At 35.7% G+C, this 16,644-nt stretch overlaps 1 protein-coding gene across 13 annotated transcripts in view; it reads right to left on the bottom strand.

Annotated features, from left to right (window-relative positions):
• The window catches only part of PUM2 (pumilio RNA binding family member 2), a 95,366-nt gene that overhangs the window by 16,900 nt on the left and 61,822 nt on the right, over positions 1 to 16,644 (bottom strand). For 11 of the 13 annotated variants that reach the window (XM_077844020.1, XM_077844021.1, XM_077844017.1 and 8 more), the window contains one exon: positions 15,206 to 15,442. The exons of the other annotated variants lie outside the window; for them this stretch is intronic. In XM_077844020.1, the coding sequence (XP_077700146.1) occupies positions 15,206 to 15,442 (237 nt within the window). The remainder of the gene's footprint in view (positions 1 to 15,205; positions 15,443 to 16,644) is intronic. 13 annotated transcript variants of the gene reach the window in all.

The following is a 16,644-nucleotide window of genomic DNA, read 5'->3' as shown; positions in this document are numbered from 1 at the left end:
ATTACACATTTTAAAATGTGGTTACTAAACAATGAAAGCAAGCCATCTAAAACCTATTCTGGAATTGAGGGACATTTTACAAAACTGGCCTATATTTTAAAATGTTAAAGTCATAAAAGACTGAGAAATAGTGCAAGATTAAAGAACCATGACAAACGAGTGTCATGTGTGAGGCTCCTAATCAATCTCCCTCCCAGTCCTCACTCTCTCCCTACCCCTTCTGGAAAAGTTTCAGTGAAGTTGGGTGATTTGATTGTGGTACTAAATCATTGTTAATATCCTGACTTTGATAATTGTGATAACATAAAAGAATGTCTTTATTTTCAGAAAACATATTGATAGATTTATGGACAATGTCTGCAGCTTCTTTTCCAAAGTATCAAGGAAAAAAAAACTAGATGTGAGAGGAAAGGAATATGCAGAGGAGAGAAGAGAGAAAAAGAATGATAAAGCTAATGAGGAAAAAATAACATTTGGAAAATGTGGGTAAAGGGAATGCTGGAATGCTTTTATATTAGTATTACAACTTCCCCAAAGTCTGAAATTATTCCAAAATTAAAAACATACAGGCTATCTATATTCATTTCATTGCTAGTGGTAGTCTACAAGCAGATGTGTTTCTGTACCAAGTGTGTGAAAAGGGAGAATAGTCCTTCAGTAATCATCACGGACACCTCCCCTTATCATTTACCACTCCTTAATCACTACTTAGATGTTACTGGACATGGAGATTTGTACGATAATTTCACAGATGAAGTCATTAGGGCCCAAATGTGATATGTAGCTAATAAGCCAGGACCCTTGGCTACAGCTTAAAACACAACAGTGTGCTGCCCCTTACATGCTATTTACAGAAGGAGTTTTCAAGTTTATTCGTTAACAACTGAGTGAAGGCAAACATCTTACAATTATCTTAGAAGAACATGATTTGATAAGTTTTCATTAATTTCCTTGAGAAGTCTGCCATTTTAGAATCCTTCGTACTGGGCAGCCCCGGTGGCACAGCGGTTTGGCGCTGCCTGCAGCCCAGGGTGTGGTTCTGGAGACCCTGGATCAAGTCCCACGTCAGGCTCCCTGCAGGGAGCCTGCTTCTCCCTCTGCCTGTGTCTCTGCCTCTGCCTCTCTCTCTCTATGAATAAATAAAATCTTTAAAAAAAAAAAAAAAGAATCCTTCCTACTATTAATCAAAAGCTAAAAATTATAAAATACAGAGAAAATCATGGGCGAAGAAAAAAGTGTAACAGAAACCACAAAATAAATAAATCTAACTAGTCTTTTCATTATCTTCTACCCCCTGAGGACTTGTAATAGCAGCTCAACTTAGCAGACCTGTGTATTCTTTTAAAAATATAGATTTCTGAGCCTCACTCAAAACATACTGAATTACAATCAGTGGATACTTTTTATTTAAAAAAAAAATCTGAAGATTATATTCTGATAGAAGAGTCTGGAGGCTAATGAATTAAAATCCAAGATAATTCAAGGGTTCATTTTATAGCAGGCTGTCAACTACTAATTTCAAATAAAAATGGGTAATCCTAGTAATTTTGGGTCCTGAAAAGGGTACAACTATATATAAGCTACGAGACAGAGCCTGTTTCAGAAGATAAGGCTCTAAAAAGCTTAAGAAATGGTAAGGGGATAACCAAAGATAACCAATTAGTTGGAGCAGGTAAAGAATCGATGATAAGGGGTGGCTGAAAAATGTCGAAAATGGGGACAGTCTATTTTATTTTATGACATTAATTTTAGTTACTTCTATACCATAAACAGGTCAACGTAGTATTTTTAGTTCAGTATTTTTTCTCTGATCACTTTTTAAAATAAGTATATGGAACATCTAGAGTAGACAGTAACAAACATGGGTAATCTGACTTCTTGATTTATCTGCACACTGTTGGACTTTGGTAGGAAAAATGACTTCAAATTAGTGCTTCTCAATATGTACATGAATCACTTTGAGACATCAGTTACACTTTCCTAACTTCAAAAGCTATGATTTGTCAAAGGACAACATTGATCAGATCTTTGACCTGAGTTCTGGCATCTCATTTAAATAAAGTTTGTGTTCAACATCATCAGTTCCTTTTACCTACTTTAGAAAGTCCATTTAACGACTTAATATTGATAACTGATACTATGTGCTAGATCCTGATGGTCCATGAGGATCCATTCAAAAAGCAAGGACCAGGGCAGCCCCGGTGGCGCAGCGGTTTAGTGCCGTTTGCATCCTAGGGCGTGATCCTGGAGACCCAGGATCGAGTCCCACATTGGACTCCCTGCATGGAGCCTGCTTCTCCCTCTGCCTATGTCTCTGCCTCTCTCTGTGTGTCTCTCATGAATAAATAAATAAAATCTTAAAAAAAAAATTAAAAACACACACACACACACAAAAAACCACAAAAGGCAAGAACCATTTATTGAGCACTCTTTTTTGGACATTCAGAACATGAACTTTGCATAAAATGCTATACTGTGTTGAAACTGTGCCTCCCCTAAAGTTTGCCATTTTAAGTCATTCAGCTCGGGTAATCTGACGTAACGTCCCCACCAAACTAACACAGATTTTGGTACTCAGACTAAAGTGCTACCAGAAAAAAAGCCTAATAATGAAGTGAATTTGGATTTGGGAGGTGCTTAACAAAAAGGCTTAACTACCCTGAAGAAAGGTTTGGCAGAAATACAGATATTAAAAGCAATTCTGATAAGGGCTCAGATGTGAAGAACACTTACCAAAACTGCTACCGTCTTAGAGAATATATGTTTGTCATGAATGCTGGTAGAAATATGAATGCTAAAGATGCTTTAAGTGAAAGTTAAGAGAAAATGAGAAACAGGTTATTGAAAATGGGGAAACTAGACTGAAGTGTGTTATACTGGGCAGAAAAGAGAACTGATATGGATATTTTAGCTAAGATTTCCAAGCAATGTGTTAAAGGTATGGTCTGGTTTCTCCTAATTGCTTATGATAAAATAAGAGAAAAAGATAATTTCAAGAAGGAATTGCTAAGCAAAAGAAAATCAGCACTTGATGATCTGGAAAAATCTTGGTTTATCCAGATAGAATGCTAAGGACACAGAGCCAATGGGCATGGCTGGACAGTCCCTTGACATTATGGGAGATCAACAATATTTTTGAGAATTTCCTATGGATAGAAACACTGTCAGCCTGGCCTGAGAAGGTCAGAGATGGAACAAAATGAAAAATGACTCTGAGTTGGGACACCTGGGTGGCTCAGCGGTTGAGCATCTGTCTTTGGGTCAGGGCATGATCCCAGGGTTCTGGGATCGAGTCCCCCATTGGACTCCCACTGGGCAGGAAGCCTGCTTCTCCCTCTGCCTATGCCTCTCTTTCTGTCTCTCATGAATGAATAAATAAAATCTTTTCAAAAAATGACTTTGAGAGCAGAGCCACAGATGCAGAGCTAGAAAGGTGGGGCAGTAGCAGAGCATCTAAGTCACAAATGATTATTCTCAGGTCTTGTCAAAGTAGGATTTGTCCTGCTGACTTTCAGACTTGCTGGAGACTGGTAATCCCTTCATTCTTTCCAATCTCTCCCTTGGGCAACAGGAATGTCTTCCCTATGCCTGTCCCACTACTGTATTTTAGAAGCAGATAACTTGTTTTGTAGGCTTCATAGGTCCACAGAGAAGAATTTTGTCCAAGGTTGATCCACATTCAGTGTCTGACAGAGAAGATGAGATCTGGACTTTTCTGAGTTATTTATTTTTTAAGCATTTTATTTATTTCTTTGAAAGAGTGCAAGTGAGGAAGGGGCAGAGGGAGGAAGACAGACTCCCTACCGAGGAGGGAGCCCATCATGGGGCTTGATCCCAGGACCCTCAGATCATGAACTGAGCCAAAGGCAGGTGCTTAACCAACTGAGCCACCCATGTGCCCATTTTCTGAGTTATTTAGATGAGATATTTAGACTTTGGGTTGATGGGAGGATGGGTTCTGACTCTTTTGGGTGAATATATTCTGCATGTGGGCCAAACATGAATTTAGGGGAACCAGAAGGCAGACTACACTGGGTTGAACTGAGTCTCTCAAAAAACTATGTTCAATTCTTAATTTCTGGCACCTGTGAATTTGATTTTATTTGGAAATAAGGTCTTGGCAAATGTAACCAAGTTAAAATGAAGTTATAATGGATTAAGTTGGGCTCCTATCCAATGATTGGTGTCCTCCTAAGAGGAGGAAAATTAGGACAGAGACACACAGGGAGAATGTCACATATTGAGGTAGGTGGAAATAAGACTGATGCATCTAACAAGCCAAGGAATGCCAAGGATTGCCAGCAACCACCAGAAGCAGAAGCTAGGAAGAGGCAAGGAAGGACTGCTGCTTCTTTGGTCTTCAAAAGGACATGGCCCTGACATCACCATGATTTGACTTCTACATTTCAGAAGTGTGAGACAATAAATTTGTTTTAAGCCACCTAGCTGTAGTAGTTCGCTAAAGCAGTCCTAGAAAACTAATACATATGCTATCTTCTTAAGAACCCTATGGGACAAGGAAATTATCTCCATTTTACTTGTGACACAACAGACTTGGAGAAGCTAAATACTTTAACTCAAGAATGAATAAATAATAATTAGATTGAGGTTTTTCTAAAACCCTTACATCTCCACAATTCACTTAAACCTTTTAGTTATACTGCACTTTACCTCATGAAGAACATTTAATGGCATATGATGTTCTTAAATCTGGGATACGCTTGAGGTTACATGGGGAATAAATTACATATAATATTTTTAAATCATTATTAACTATATGTTTGCCATATAAAAGACACAAACATTTTACTGGAAAAAGACCGAAGTTTCAGGGAGTTTAAAAGCCAATGTGATTTATTTTATTTATTTTTGAGAGAGAATAAGTCAGTGAGCAGGGGAGAGGGAGAGAATATCTAGCAGATACCCTGCTGAGAACAGAGTCTGACTCAGAGTTCGATCCCACAACCCTGAGATCATAAGCTGAGCCAAAACCAAGAGTAAGATGCTCAACTGAGCCACCCAGGTGCCCCCAAAGTCCAGGTGATTCTAGTTAAAAGCATAATCCTTTCAAATCATTTTTAATAGGTTAATATAAAAAGCATAAATGTCTGGTGTGCTATCTTAAAGTTGTACATCTTATGACAACATGTAAAGCAAACATTAGATGCAAACTGCAAACCAAAATAAAGATCTGTTGTTTCCATTTCAGTAGAAATTGTTTTGTAAAAGCACTTAAATAACCTTACCTTTTAGCCTGTAGTTAGGTGTAAACTTTCTAAAAATACAAAGAGGGAGACCATCACAACAAAACATATTTGAAAATCTTCCCTCATTCATCAAAAAGCATTTAAAAAGATTTTACTTTTTAATATATGAACCAATCTTCAGACTAGTATTACATCATTTCTATGATTAACTCACTTAGCCGATTTCCATTATTCCAACAAAAAAAGCTAGTTTTGTTTGGTTTCAAAAACTGCTTAAGGCTTAATCTTTAGTGAAAACTAACTGACTCTCTAACTGTTGAAAATAAGGACACTTTAAAAATTGCCTATGCCCCCAAAATCCTAGTGAAAACTAACGGCCTCTCTGTTGAAAATAAGGACACTTTAAAAACTGCCTATGCCCCCAAAATTCTAAGTAGTGGGGTGAACTTCAATGACTGCCCGATATGAACACATGGGCAAAAATATCTCCCTGACATCTCAACTACCCTTTCAGATCTGACCTCAATTCCTGGCTTGGGTAAATGCTTTTGGTGACAGTTAAGAAACCATCAGGATATAATACAAGATCTGCATTTCTTTTTTTTTTTTTCTCATTTCTTTTAAAATATTCCTGCTGCGATTTCATGGCCAGCTGCCCTGAGTGGCTGGAGTAAATGAAAACTATAGGAGCTGGGATTTTTCTCTTTAAAACATGATTACTCAGTGGATTTATGCAATCTTAAGGTTTGCTTCTTGAATTATGAATATTAGGGAGAAAAATTTTGATCCTAGACAAACATTAGAGGCACACTGATTTTTCTCTCTTGTTGAGGTTGTTAAAGTGGTGGGAAGAGGGTTGAACCGAGAAGGTACTGTGAAAGATACGTTTAACCCAGAAAAACCTAAACCTAAACTCAATTTCAAAAACCAAAATGACAACCCAAAAAACCAAAAACAAAAAACCCCACACACAAAAAAAACAAAAACCCCACAAAACACATACACACAAAATTCCACAGTTGACTGTCATAAAACTTTTCAAAGTGCAGTATTCTGAAGAGTATGGTTCTAACAAACTGATCAGAAAACACACTGACTGGAACTGCCAAATAATGCTTTTAGAAATCCATGTATAATGTAAACTGATTTTTGAAACAAGAAAGTAGCTAGTGTACAATAGATTCATAAATAAAATACTCATTATCAATTATCCAAACTTCTGCTGAGATCTAATCTTTAGAGCTGTGGAGAAAGGTTTCAGCTTTCTTGCTTCTAATCTAAAATAAACCCAAGAATAACTCTAATATAAATCCAGTCTGTGGTAAATCTGGTACCAAAAAAAATCATTAAGGAATTAAGATGATAATTCTAATGGACAGATTATGTTTATATAAAATGGAATTAAAGTGCAATAAGGAAAGAGCACTACAATCTTTACATTTTAACTGCTGACATATATGTCTACATTCAACACAACACTACAAACTCCATTATAGTGGGTAGGGATGGTGTCTTTTTCTGTAACATAGTATCTCTAGTCAAGCAGTCCTTATTGGCTGAATGAATTAATATGTAAAACTCTGACCAGATACAAAAATCCTAAAATGGAGGTGAAAACTACCCACAAAAGATAAACATAAAATAGTAATGGATTAGTCTCAGTATAAATTAAGCTTATTCCTATTCTGTTTAAAATGTCATATAAAGATGACCACATTTCATCAGTTTTAATTTAGAAATTAGTAATAAAATATTTATTAGGCTACTAGAGTAAAAATTATTTAACTTGGATTAAAGGTCAATTGTTAGCAAGCAAAAAGCCATAAAGGAGTCAATATATCGACATTCAAACTCACATTCCCCACCAACTCACAATAGGCTAAGTTGTATTTTACCACAGTTTTATTAAAAGTTGAAAAAACTCTAATCTTAGAGAATAAGACCCTTTATTTATTCAGATAGATATTACACAGAAAGAAAAGCATTCTCTGAGAATGCAATGTGATATCCTAGAATAAGCAAGATAGACGTGGGCTCAAGATTTTTGTTCTTTACTAACTTCATGACTATAAGCAAATTATTTAATTTCTTTGAGAATAAAATTTATAACTGTGCATGAACAGTTAACATGAACATTTAACATGAACAGAATGTGAAAGAGTAGTCAAAGTTCATTTTCCTCTATTTGGATATTTAATTGCTCCAGTCCAATTTACTAGAAAGACCATCCTTCACAAATATACCAGAGTGGTAAGGGGGCCACAAATCAGGTAACTAAATGAGTAGGTCTATTTCTGGATCCACTATTCTATTTCACTGGTTTACTTATTCTTGTGCCAATACCACAATTTTAATTACTGTAAGTTTTTAACGAATTTGGTATTAACTTGGTTCTTCAAGATTGTCTGGACTATTCTTGGCTTGGTCTTTCCATTTATAATATTAAAATCAGCTTGTCAATTTCTTTAAAAAACCGGAAAAATTCTTGAGACTGTGCTGAATCTATACATCAACCTGAAGAAAGGCAATGTCTTTATAACAGACTCTCTCAATCCCCAAATACAGTATGCCTATCCATTTAATTGACTTATTTAACTTCTGTCAGTGGTTTAGAGTTTACAGTGTAAAGATCTTGCCCTTCTTCCATTGGACCTATCCCTGGATACATTATAAGGAAACCTTCGCATATGAAAATACTCTCGGTATATAAGTTATTTTTCAGTGTTATCCCATGAGACACACACTGTCTTCATTTTTAAAGATTACTTACCTAAAGCTACAGATCTCTCGTAAAGTACATCTGCATGTATTTTAAGAGGTATATTTTTGATCTTATGTTTACTTAATGTACATTGCTTAGTGTATAAATAATGTAATGATGTAAATTCTAGGTGAAATCTTGAGAAATTAAACGAATTTTTGAGGCACATGAAGATTTACTTGATCTCAGTAAAAAGAAAAGGGTAGAGAAATAATTGAGTGGGGAACTGAAATGGAAATGTGAAGATAGGGCCAAAAAATAAAAACAGTAAGATCACAGAGAATAATGATATACAATCAGCAAAATTAAAGAATAAGCTCCTATTTGCACACTTCATATCAAGGAGGGAAAAGCATTTAAAAACACATTACCAAAAAATAATTCAAAAAATAAAAACATATACAAAACAGCAATAGACTTTCTTTCATTTCCTCTCATCTATAAACTTTTATCACTTCCAAACTTTAAAATATACACTGGCAAGCAGAGTTCAGATAAATGGAAGGAAAGATGGTAGGAGAAAAGAAAAAAGGCATTAGGGAGATGATGGAGGACAAGGTCAAAGATTCCTAAGAACACTCAAGGAATCCAGTAACTATGAGTAAAAAAAGAAATGTGAACTGGATAAGGTCGTGTGTAAAATATGAATTATTTTCTTCTGAGGTGTCTCTCTCCCTGTGGGCACTACTGGATATTTAAGTGGGATAAAATTCTTTTTTGTTATGAGAAGTTTAGCATATGGATACTGAACGTCAATAGAATCCCTACAATCACTGTGATAAGCAAAAACTGTTGCCACACATTTCCAAATTGCTCACTTCCTCACACTTGTTGAGTGCTCCCAGTGATTCATTCTGAAGCTGAACCACTGACTTAGATCATCAAGTATTTGCTAGTTCTAAATCTGAGACTACCTTAACTGAACTGGTGAAAATATCCAGTCATTAGAACCATAAAGTCACAGATAATAAAACATAAGGACAAAAAAATGAATCACTGTAACTCCAAACTAGAACCAAGATCAATAAATTTGTATACAGAAATGAAATAAAGATTGTATCTTATAATCATATGCATCTCCATATGAGTAATAATAGAATTTTGGATTTTTCTTCACAGCGTATTTCATATCAATCAATAAATGACTTTTAGACACACCAAGGCTGTGAAGTGGTGCTTTAATATACATCACCACAAGAACCTGTAAATAATACTCTGTTGAGAGCTGGGTATGCTGTCCTATAGCCAATTTCTAGGTTGCCTGCTTTATGATTAACACTATTTTTATTTCATGGAGTAGTTAATATATTTGGGCTTTCTCAAGAATAACTGAAATGAGAGAAAGGGCTCTAGTAAGTTTAGTAATCTTAAATACAACTTTAAAAATATATAACTTGGGCAGCCCCAGTGGCCCAGTGGTTTGGCGCCACCTTTGGCCCAGGGTGTGATTCTGGAGACCTGGGATGGAGTCCCACGTTGGGCTCCCCGCATGGAGCCTGCTTCTTCCCTCTGCCTGTGTCTCTGCCTCTCTGTGTGTGTGTGTCTCTCACAAATAAATAAAACTTTTAAAAAAATAAATAAAAAATAAAAATATATGACCTATGCCACTGTGAGGTACACAGTTTTGGAGGCTGATTAGAATACTGTTGTTTATACACTTTATAAAACTGTTCAATTTATTATAGAATAGCATAATAGAAAAATCATGCATAGTAGCAAGAGTCAAATGGTGCATCATTTACTGGTTTGGGCAATTCTCCTGGGCTCATAAGAACTATGCTTTTCTATCTTTGATGGCCATATTGCTCAGCCAGTCTACATTAACAATTAGGATGAAATGAAATAATGCATATGAAGGTGCATTAGAAAACTATTCAAATGCTATTCAATTATAGGGAGTACCTTCAATGAAAGCTTCAAAATAATTTATTCTGTTTTTCTGCTGTAAGGACCATATGACATTCAGAAAAACTGCACACTGCCTTACAACCGATTTGGTCATATCTGTTTTAATTTTTATTTATTTATTTTTAAATTTTATTTATTCATGAGAGACGGGGTTGGGGGGGCAGGCAAAGACACAGGCAGAGGGAGAAGCAGGGTCCATGCAGGGAGCCTGACGTGGGACTCAATCCGGAGTCTCCAGGATCACACCCTGGGCTGAAGGCAGGCACTAAACCACTGAGCCACCTGGGCCACCCTGTTTTAATTTTTAAACATTTAATTCTAAAAGAAGATGACACAATCTGCCAAAGTTCAGCAATTGTAACAGATGTTAACTTCTACTTAATAGGAAAAATGATACTAACAGTTTTATTCTGCCTATTTTTAACATAAAATTTTCTGTGATTAGAAAATAGGTTATAAAATTTTCTAATCCATAAGAAGCAAATTACTGAATATAAGATATTAGTGAATTGTCAGAACTGATAGCCACCTTTTAATAAGCTAATTTCACTAAGCTCAAAGCCTGAATTACACTTTTTAGGTACCTTTTTTCTTAAGAAAAATATAAGCCAGTTCAAAAATGAAGAAGTACAGTGCTCACTTTGGCAGCACATATACAAAAATGAAGAGGTACAAGGAATAAGCCATTAGTTCGTCAAGTTCTAAGTTAAATAAAAATACAGAATGTTGCTTTATGACTGGGAAATGCCTTATCAATCTAATTACTATGTGAGCATAAAGATTAAATAAGAAATCACTAGCATATTTTAAAATTTTATTTAAAAAGGAAAAAGAGGGTAGCCCGGGTGGCTCAGCGGTTTAGTGCCGCCTTCAGCCCAGGGTGTGATCAGAGAAACTCAGGATCGAATCCCACATCAGGCTCCCTGCAAGGAGCCTGCTTCTCCCTCTGCCTGTGTCTCTGCCTCTCTCTCTCTGCCTCTCATGAATAAATAAATAAAATCTTAAAAAAAGGGGGGGAAAATTAGATCCTGAATTCTATCAGAGAATGATTACAGAAACAGTTGCAGGTAGATAATTTCCTCCATCCCTAATAGATCAAGATAATATGAGAAAATTAATTCACTTAAAGCTGAACACTTCACCTGAAACCCAGACTATAACCCTGCTTTTTGTATTTCAAGATAAGCCATTAATTTTTTAAAAGATTTTTATTTATTTATTCATGAGAGACACACACACACAAGGGGGGGGGGGGCGGCAGGCAGAGACACAGGCAGAGGGAGAAGCAGGCTCCATGCGGAGAGCCTGACACGGGATTCGATTCCAGGTCTCCAGGATCACGCCCTGGGCTGAAGACGGCGCTAAACTGCTGAGCCACTGGGGCTGCCCAAAAACCATTAATTTAAAATTCCTTCTCTTTCCTTCTTCGTTCCCATTTGTTTCTCTGATTCTCAGTATTTAAATGCTGCTTTAAAAAAAAGTTGTAGTCAAATGGGAGCCAATCTGAAGGGTTCCAAATGGCAAAAGGTAATTTTTAAAATTTTATTTATTTACTTGAAAGAGAGCAAGCCAGAGACCATGAGCCAGGAAGGGGCAGAGAAACCCAGGAGGGGCAGATTTCCCACTTATCAGGGAGCCCAGACATGGTGCCCCGACCCTGGGATCATGACCTGAGCTGAAAGCCAGGTACCTTAGATGGTGAAATTTAAGGGATCAAAAAGAAGGTATAAAATTGAAGTTTCTCAGACTGCAATGAGCTAAAACCTATCAAGTACCCTAAAAGCTATCAATTTACAGGTAACAATGATAAAAACAAAACAAAACAAAACAAAACATGAATTACATACAGAAATTGCCAGGGCATCAACTCATTCTCAAAGTTAGAAAATAAAGTTAAAGAAATCAAGCATTATTCCGACTCCTATATGAACTATATTATATTCCAGGGTAACCTCACAATGATGAGTTCTTTTTTATAGAAAACTTCCAGCTAATAACTGCTGAAGATATGACAGAATTAGAGTATCAGCACTTTGCAACATCTGAAAAAAATGCTCAATTCTAGGCTGCTACACCATTAGGTGGATCAGGCTGACAAGCTCACAATGGAGACAACCAGAGGTGTGTTTTCTGATATGGTGCAACAGGGAGAATACCGAACTTATTTTGTCAAAAACAACAAAAACAAACAATAAGACCACACTTCTAGATTTAATTCCGTTTTATAAGAAATATGAGGAATAGAGAAGCACATTCAATACTACCGTGGGGGAGCAATTGGCAAAGTTAGGAATGTGGGAGATTCAATAGGACAAAGTTTCTTCAATAAATAAATGGAAAGAAAAAAGAGAATGGGGAAGTGGCTCCAGATTAAAGGGCATATCAAACAAATGCAATATATGGGGCCTTATTGGGACCCATAAAAAGACATTTAAGGTAATTAGGGAAAACAAAATAGTGAGAAATTATTAATTTTAAAAGATGATGATACTGTGGTTTTGTTTTTTAAAAAGGAATCTTTTATCTGTTAAGAAATTTTGTACTAGGAAATGGAAAAAACTTTGTTTTTGACTCCCAATATATTAAAAAAGTAACAGGGTTGTAAATCAGAAATATTTTAGTTTATAAAAAATGAACCAATACCTATCAATTGAAATATTTGTTCTTTAACGAAAAAGTAACTAGTATTCATGAGTTGAAAATACTTATTTTGGGACGACTGGGTGGCTCAGCGGTTAAGCGTCTGCCTTCAGCCTACGGTGTGATCCTGGAGTCGCGGGATCAAGTCCCACATTGGTCTCCCTGCATGGAGCCTGCTTCTCCCTCTGCCTGTGTGTCTCTGCCTCTCTCTCTCTGCCTCTCATGAATAAATAAAATCTTTAAAAAAAGAAGAAAAGAAAATACTTATGTTAACCAAATGACAACTATTTTTAAAACTAAAACATCTTTTTTGGAAAGACAGAAGCACAAAATGTTGCTATTAGGCCCTTTCTGTGAATCAAATAACTAACAAAGGGAGAGCTGGTTTAAAAAAGAAAAAAAAGTGTGTCATTCAATACTTTAAGAATGTAGGTATCAGGAGGGCCTATCAATAATTATAATGGTTACCCGTCTGAAATTCTCACAAGACAATAACCTGGAATTAATTAATTCCAACCAATTCTAATGAAACTGAGAACTAATTCCTATCTCACGATACTATATTCTCAATATGTGAGCTGAGTGAGATCATTTCTAAAAATGGATATGCAAATTCATTTCCATAAGTATTTTCTAAATTAGCTGCCTTGATAACCTGATTCATGAAGAAATCCACTTAAAGGATAGGCAATTTAAACTGTTTTCTTAGAGCAGAGAGCATGGAAGTCTTGTATTGTGATTCAATCAGGTGAAAGCAAATAGATTACTTCCATGAACACCATGTAAAGAGTATATGTATGAAATCTATTAAATTATTCCAAACTGGCAGGTCTACCCGGTCCTTGTTAACAACACTGCCTGTCATACAACTAAAACTAAAAGAAACTGGGAGGTCACTAAAGGAAATCATCTACAGATAATTCCAATCAGAGATATATTAAAAAGATCACATTTCCAGCTGAAGCTAAACTAAGTAGTTTAACTCTGGGTACAAAAGTATCAGGCTATAAAGTATTAATGGCCCAAGCGATGATTAATTAGTTCTCGTAACTGACAAGAATTTCTTCTGTAAGCATCTTCACAGCTGGGTTCTTTGAGTCTGAAGAAAAATATCTTGATTGCTGCTTAATTATAGAGACATCTAAAAATTCATCTATATTCTAATTTCTAAGCAAGCTATGTAGAATAATTAATGCCATTTTTACAGGCTCTAAAGCACTCAGAAGTAGTAACGGTTGACAGGAATCTGATCTGGAACTTACCTATGTGAGGACAGGACATGACAAATATAATTTTGAACAAAACACAAAACTATTATGAGAGACCTATTCTTAGGCTTATTATATACCAAATTTTTGTGTCATTTCAAAGTTTCAAAGGCATGTCTTACACATGGGGGTTGGTGGGAGGGAGGGGGTCTGAGTAGAAATAGAGATCAGGAACTGAGCAGTTCCTATGACCAAGAAAAGATGATAAACGAAGGAAGGTATGAGGCTAAAAACTGGTAAGTTTACACAAATAATGCAGTACAGATACTAGGATCCCACCCAAATAAATTAATTAGTTGTATATATTTAATATCCACAAAAGACCAAGGACCCAGAATTCTGAGCACAGGACAAGCGTCTAAAACTCCAGGCCACTTCACACTGACATATATCTAAACAATGATCACTGCAAAAGAGCTCTTTGTTACATGGACACTTACGTATTAATGAGCTTTAGGAAAAAAGAGCTACACCCTTATGATGGGGGTGTGTGTGTCAAATATAATCACTGACTTATATTTGCTAACAACAGCAACATTACTTTTTAAATCACAAGCTGATTTAAATTTTTCCAAGCACATGAAAATCAAAAAGAGAATCTGTTTTAATGGAGTTAACTAAAATTACAAAAATTCAAAATCTAATTTTAATGAAATACTTTCCTTGAAGAGACTGGGATTCATATACAGCCTCTGATACCCAAAAATCTCTTCAAAATATTCTGTTTAACTACATCAACAAATACTTCCTGGAGAGGGAAAAAGGTAACCACCAATTCAATAATCTTGGGGTAGGTAGCAATTTTAACATACAGATATAAACAAAAGGTCTAAATGCTCCAAATTCAAGGGTATAAGAAGCCTAAAACATTTTTTTCTTAAACTAATGACATATTCAAAAGTAAGAGTATATGGACCAAACCCCTAAGACTCTAACTCACAAACATACTAAATTCATATACCCTGATACAACCTTTAGTAAAATGGCCAGGATTCAAAGGCCAAAGCAAAAACCATTGTACTAAACTATTTGAAGTTCAGTAAATATGTGACTAATGCTTTCCTTTAGGTGTGCAAAAACTTTCGACAGTGAAATTTCTTTTACTATCATGTTTAAACAGTTGACTTTTCAGATGATCTAAAACACACACAAATCAAAAGCACAGACAAGAAAAAACACACCACTGTATTTCATAAAAGGAACATAAGATACAATAGGGGTCTTTACCTTACTGTACATTAGACCCTCACTTTGAATTTTCACGAAAGTAGAACTTTTTCGAAAGGCTAAATATCTAAAAGCAAAAGCAATTTGGCATGTTTTATCCAACATTAAATATTTTACATATATTATAAACACACACACAAACACACTTACATGTATACATACAAATAAAAAGGGTTTTGGTTTTTTTTTTTTACCTAAATGCAAACTGGATGAGGATCCATGTGATGAAAGTGATGGCGGTGGCGTAAGTGAATGTCCTGGAGTTTGGCTTGGCAGAGGCATGCCTATTGGACTTGGAGAGGAGGAAAATCCCAGACTATTGTAAAATGGTTGCCCTATGGGTGCTAGGCTGCTACTAGATCTTTTGTACAAGTCAGAGCTAGTAGATAGAGACTCTCTCCTTGTGGCACTACTACTTGCAGAACTGCCAACTGAAGAAGAAATAAAAAAAACCCTAATTACATACAGTGTTAACTGAATAAAACCTATCCCCAACTCTTGCTGGGAAATAACAGAAGTGATCACAATAATTATTTTTAGAAACATTATGAAGAAGATAATTACTGTGATAACTATATAAACTAACTTATTAATCATAAAAGGGTATAAATGCACCCCAATAAAGTAACCAAATACTTAACAGAGCACTCATATGTTTATTATTTCACACATATTTACCATCGACACATATGATTACTGTGCTTTAATACCCTGGTATGATTTATAAACCCTGGAATTGTAAGGTGTCTGCTTTAGGAGACGCTAGAGATTAAATTCCATTAAGGTTAAATTTTTGTAGTGTCCTAATCTCTGGAATCAGGTTCTTAGACTTCAACTCAATGTCCAGAAAGGATTACACTAACAGATTATTAATACATTTCCCTCACCATTCATATTTAATTTAGCGTCTAGCTTATGTTCAAACCATGGTCTTTTAAGTCCATATTGGCCCGAATATGTCAGTTGTGAAATAACAGATAACAACTAACTTCTCTGTACTTTTCACACTACACATTCTCCCTATCCTTCAACAACTAAGTTACAAAACAGATATGAAAAACTAGACTCCTTTTAGAAAAGTAATAGCTCTCATTACTATTATCACATCAAAGACATACTTTCACTTACCCCTCGGGATCTTCCATTCCTAAGATTCTACTACTGGTTTTATGAGGCCCTTATTCAAGTGAAGACTGGTAAGCCTTTTTTTTCTCAGATAATATACGATTCTTTCATTTTACATTTCTAACTGAACTACATACTAAATTCTTTCTACTTAATCCCAAGTTCAACCTTCTAACCCTTTTTCCTTTTGTACTCTGCAAAATCATAAAACAATGGTAGAATCTCGTTCCCTTGTACCGGTCCACGCTCAAAAAAAAATAACCCAAGATCTGTTATTCAACACATCTGGATAATCCACTTCTTTACCAAGGGTTTAAAAGGGCTGTCCAAAACTCCCAATTCTTAAGTCTCACTTAGAGGCCACATTTTCAAGTGCTTCTTCCCAATTTCTAAACACAGACATCCACCCCTCACCTTAAACTGAATGCCTTTTATACCTAAGGTAATTTCATTATTATGTTTCTTAACCTGTCAAATTTTTAAACAAGCTCTATATTCGGACCAATAT

Source organism: Canis aureus, chromosome 12 (genome assembly GCF_053574225.1).
Source record: "Canis aureus isolate CA01 chromosome 12, VMU_Caureus_v.1.0, whole genome shotgun sequence".
NCBI classification, from domain to species: Eukaryota; Metazoa; Chordata; class Mammalia; order Carnivora; family Canidae; genus Canis; species Canis aureus.
Note: the sequence above shows the minus strand (reverse complement) of the source record. Positions and strands in the feature narration are given on the sequence as shown.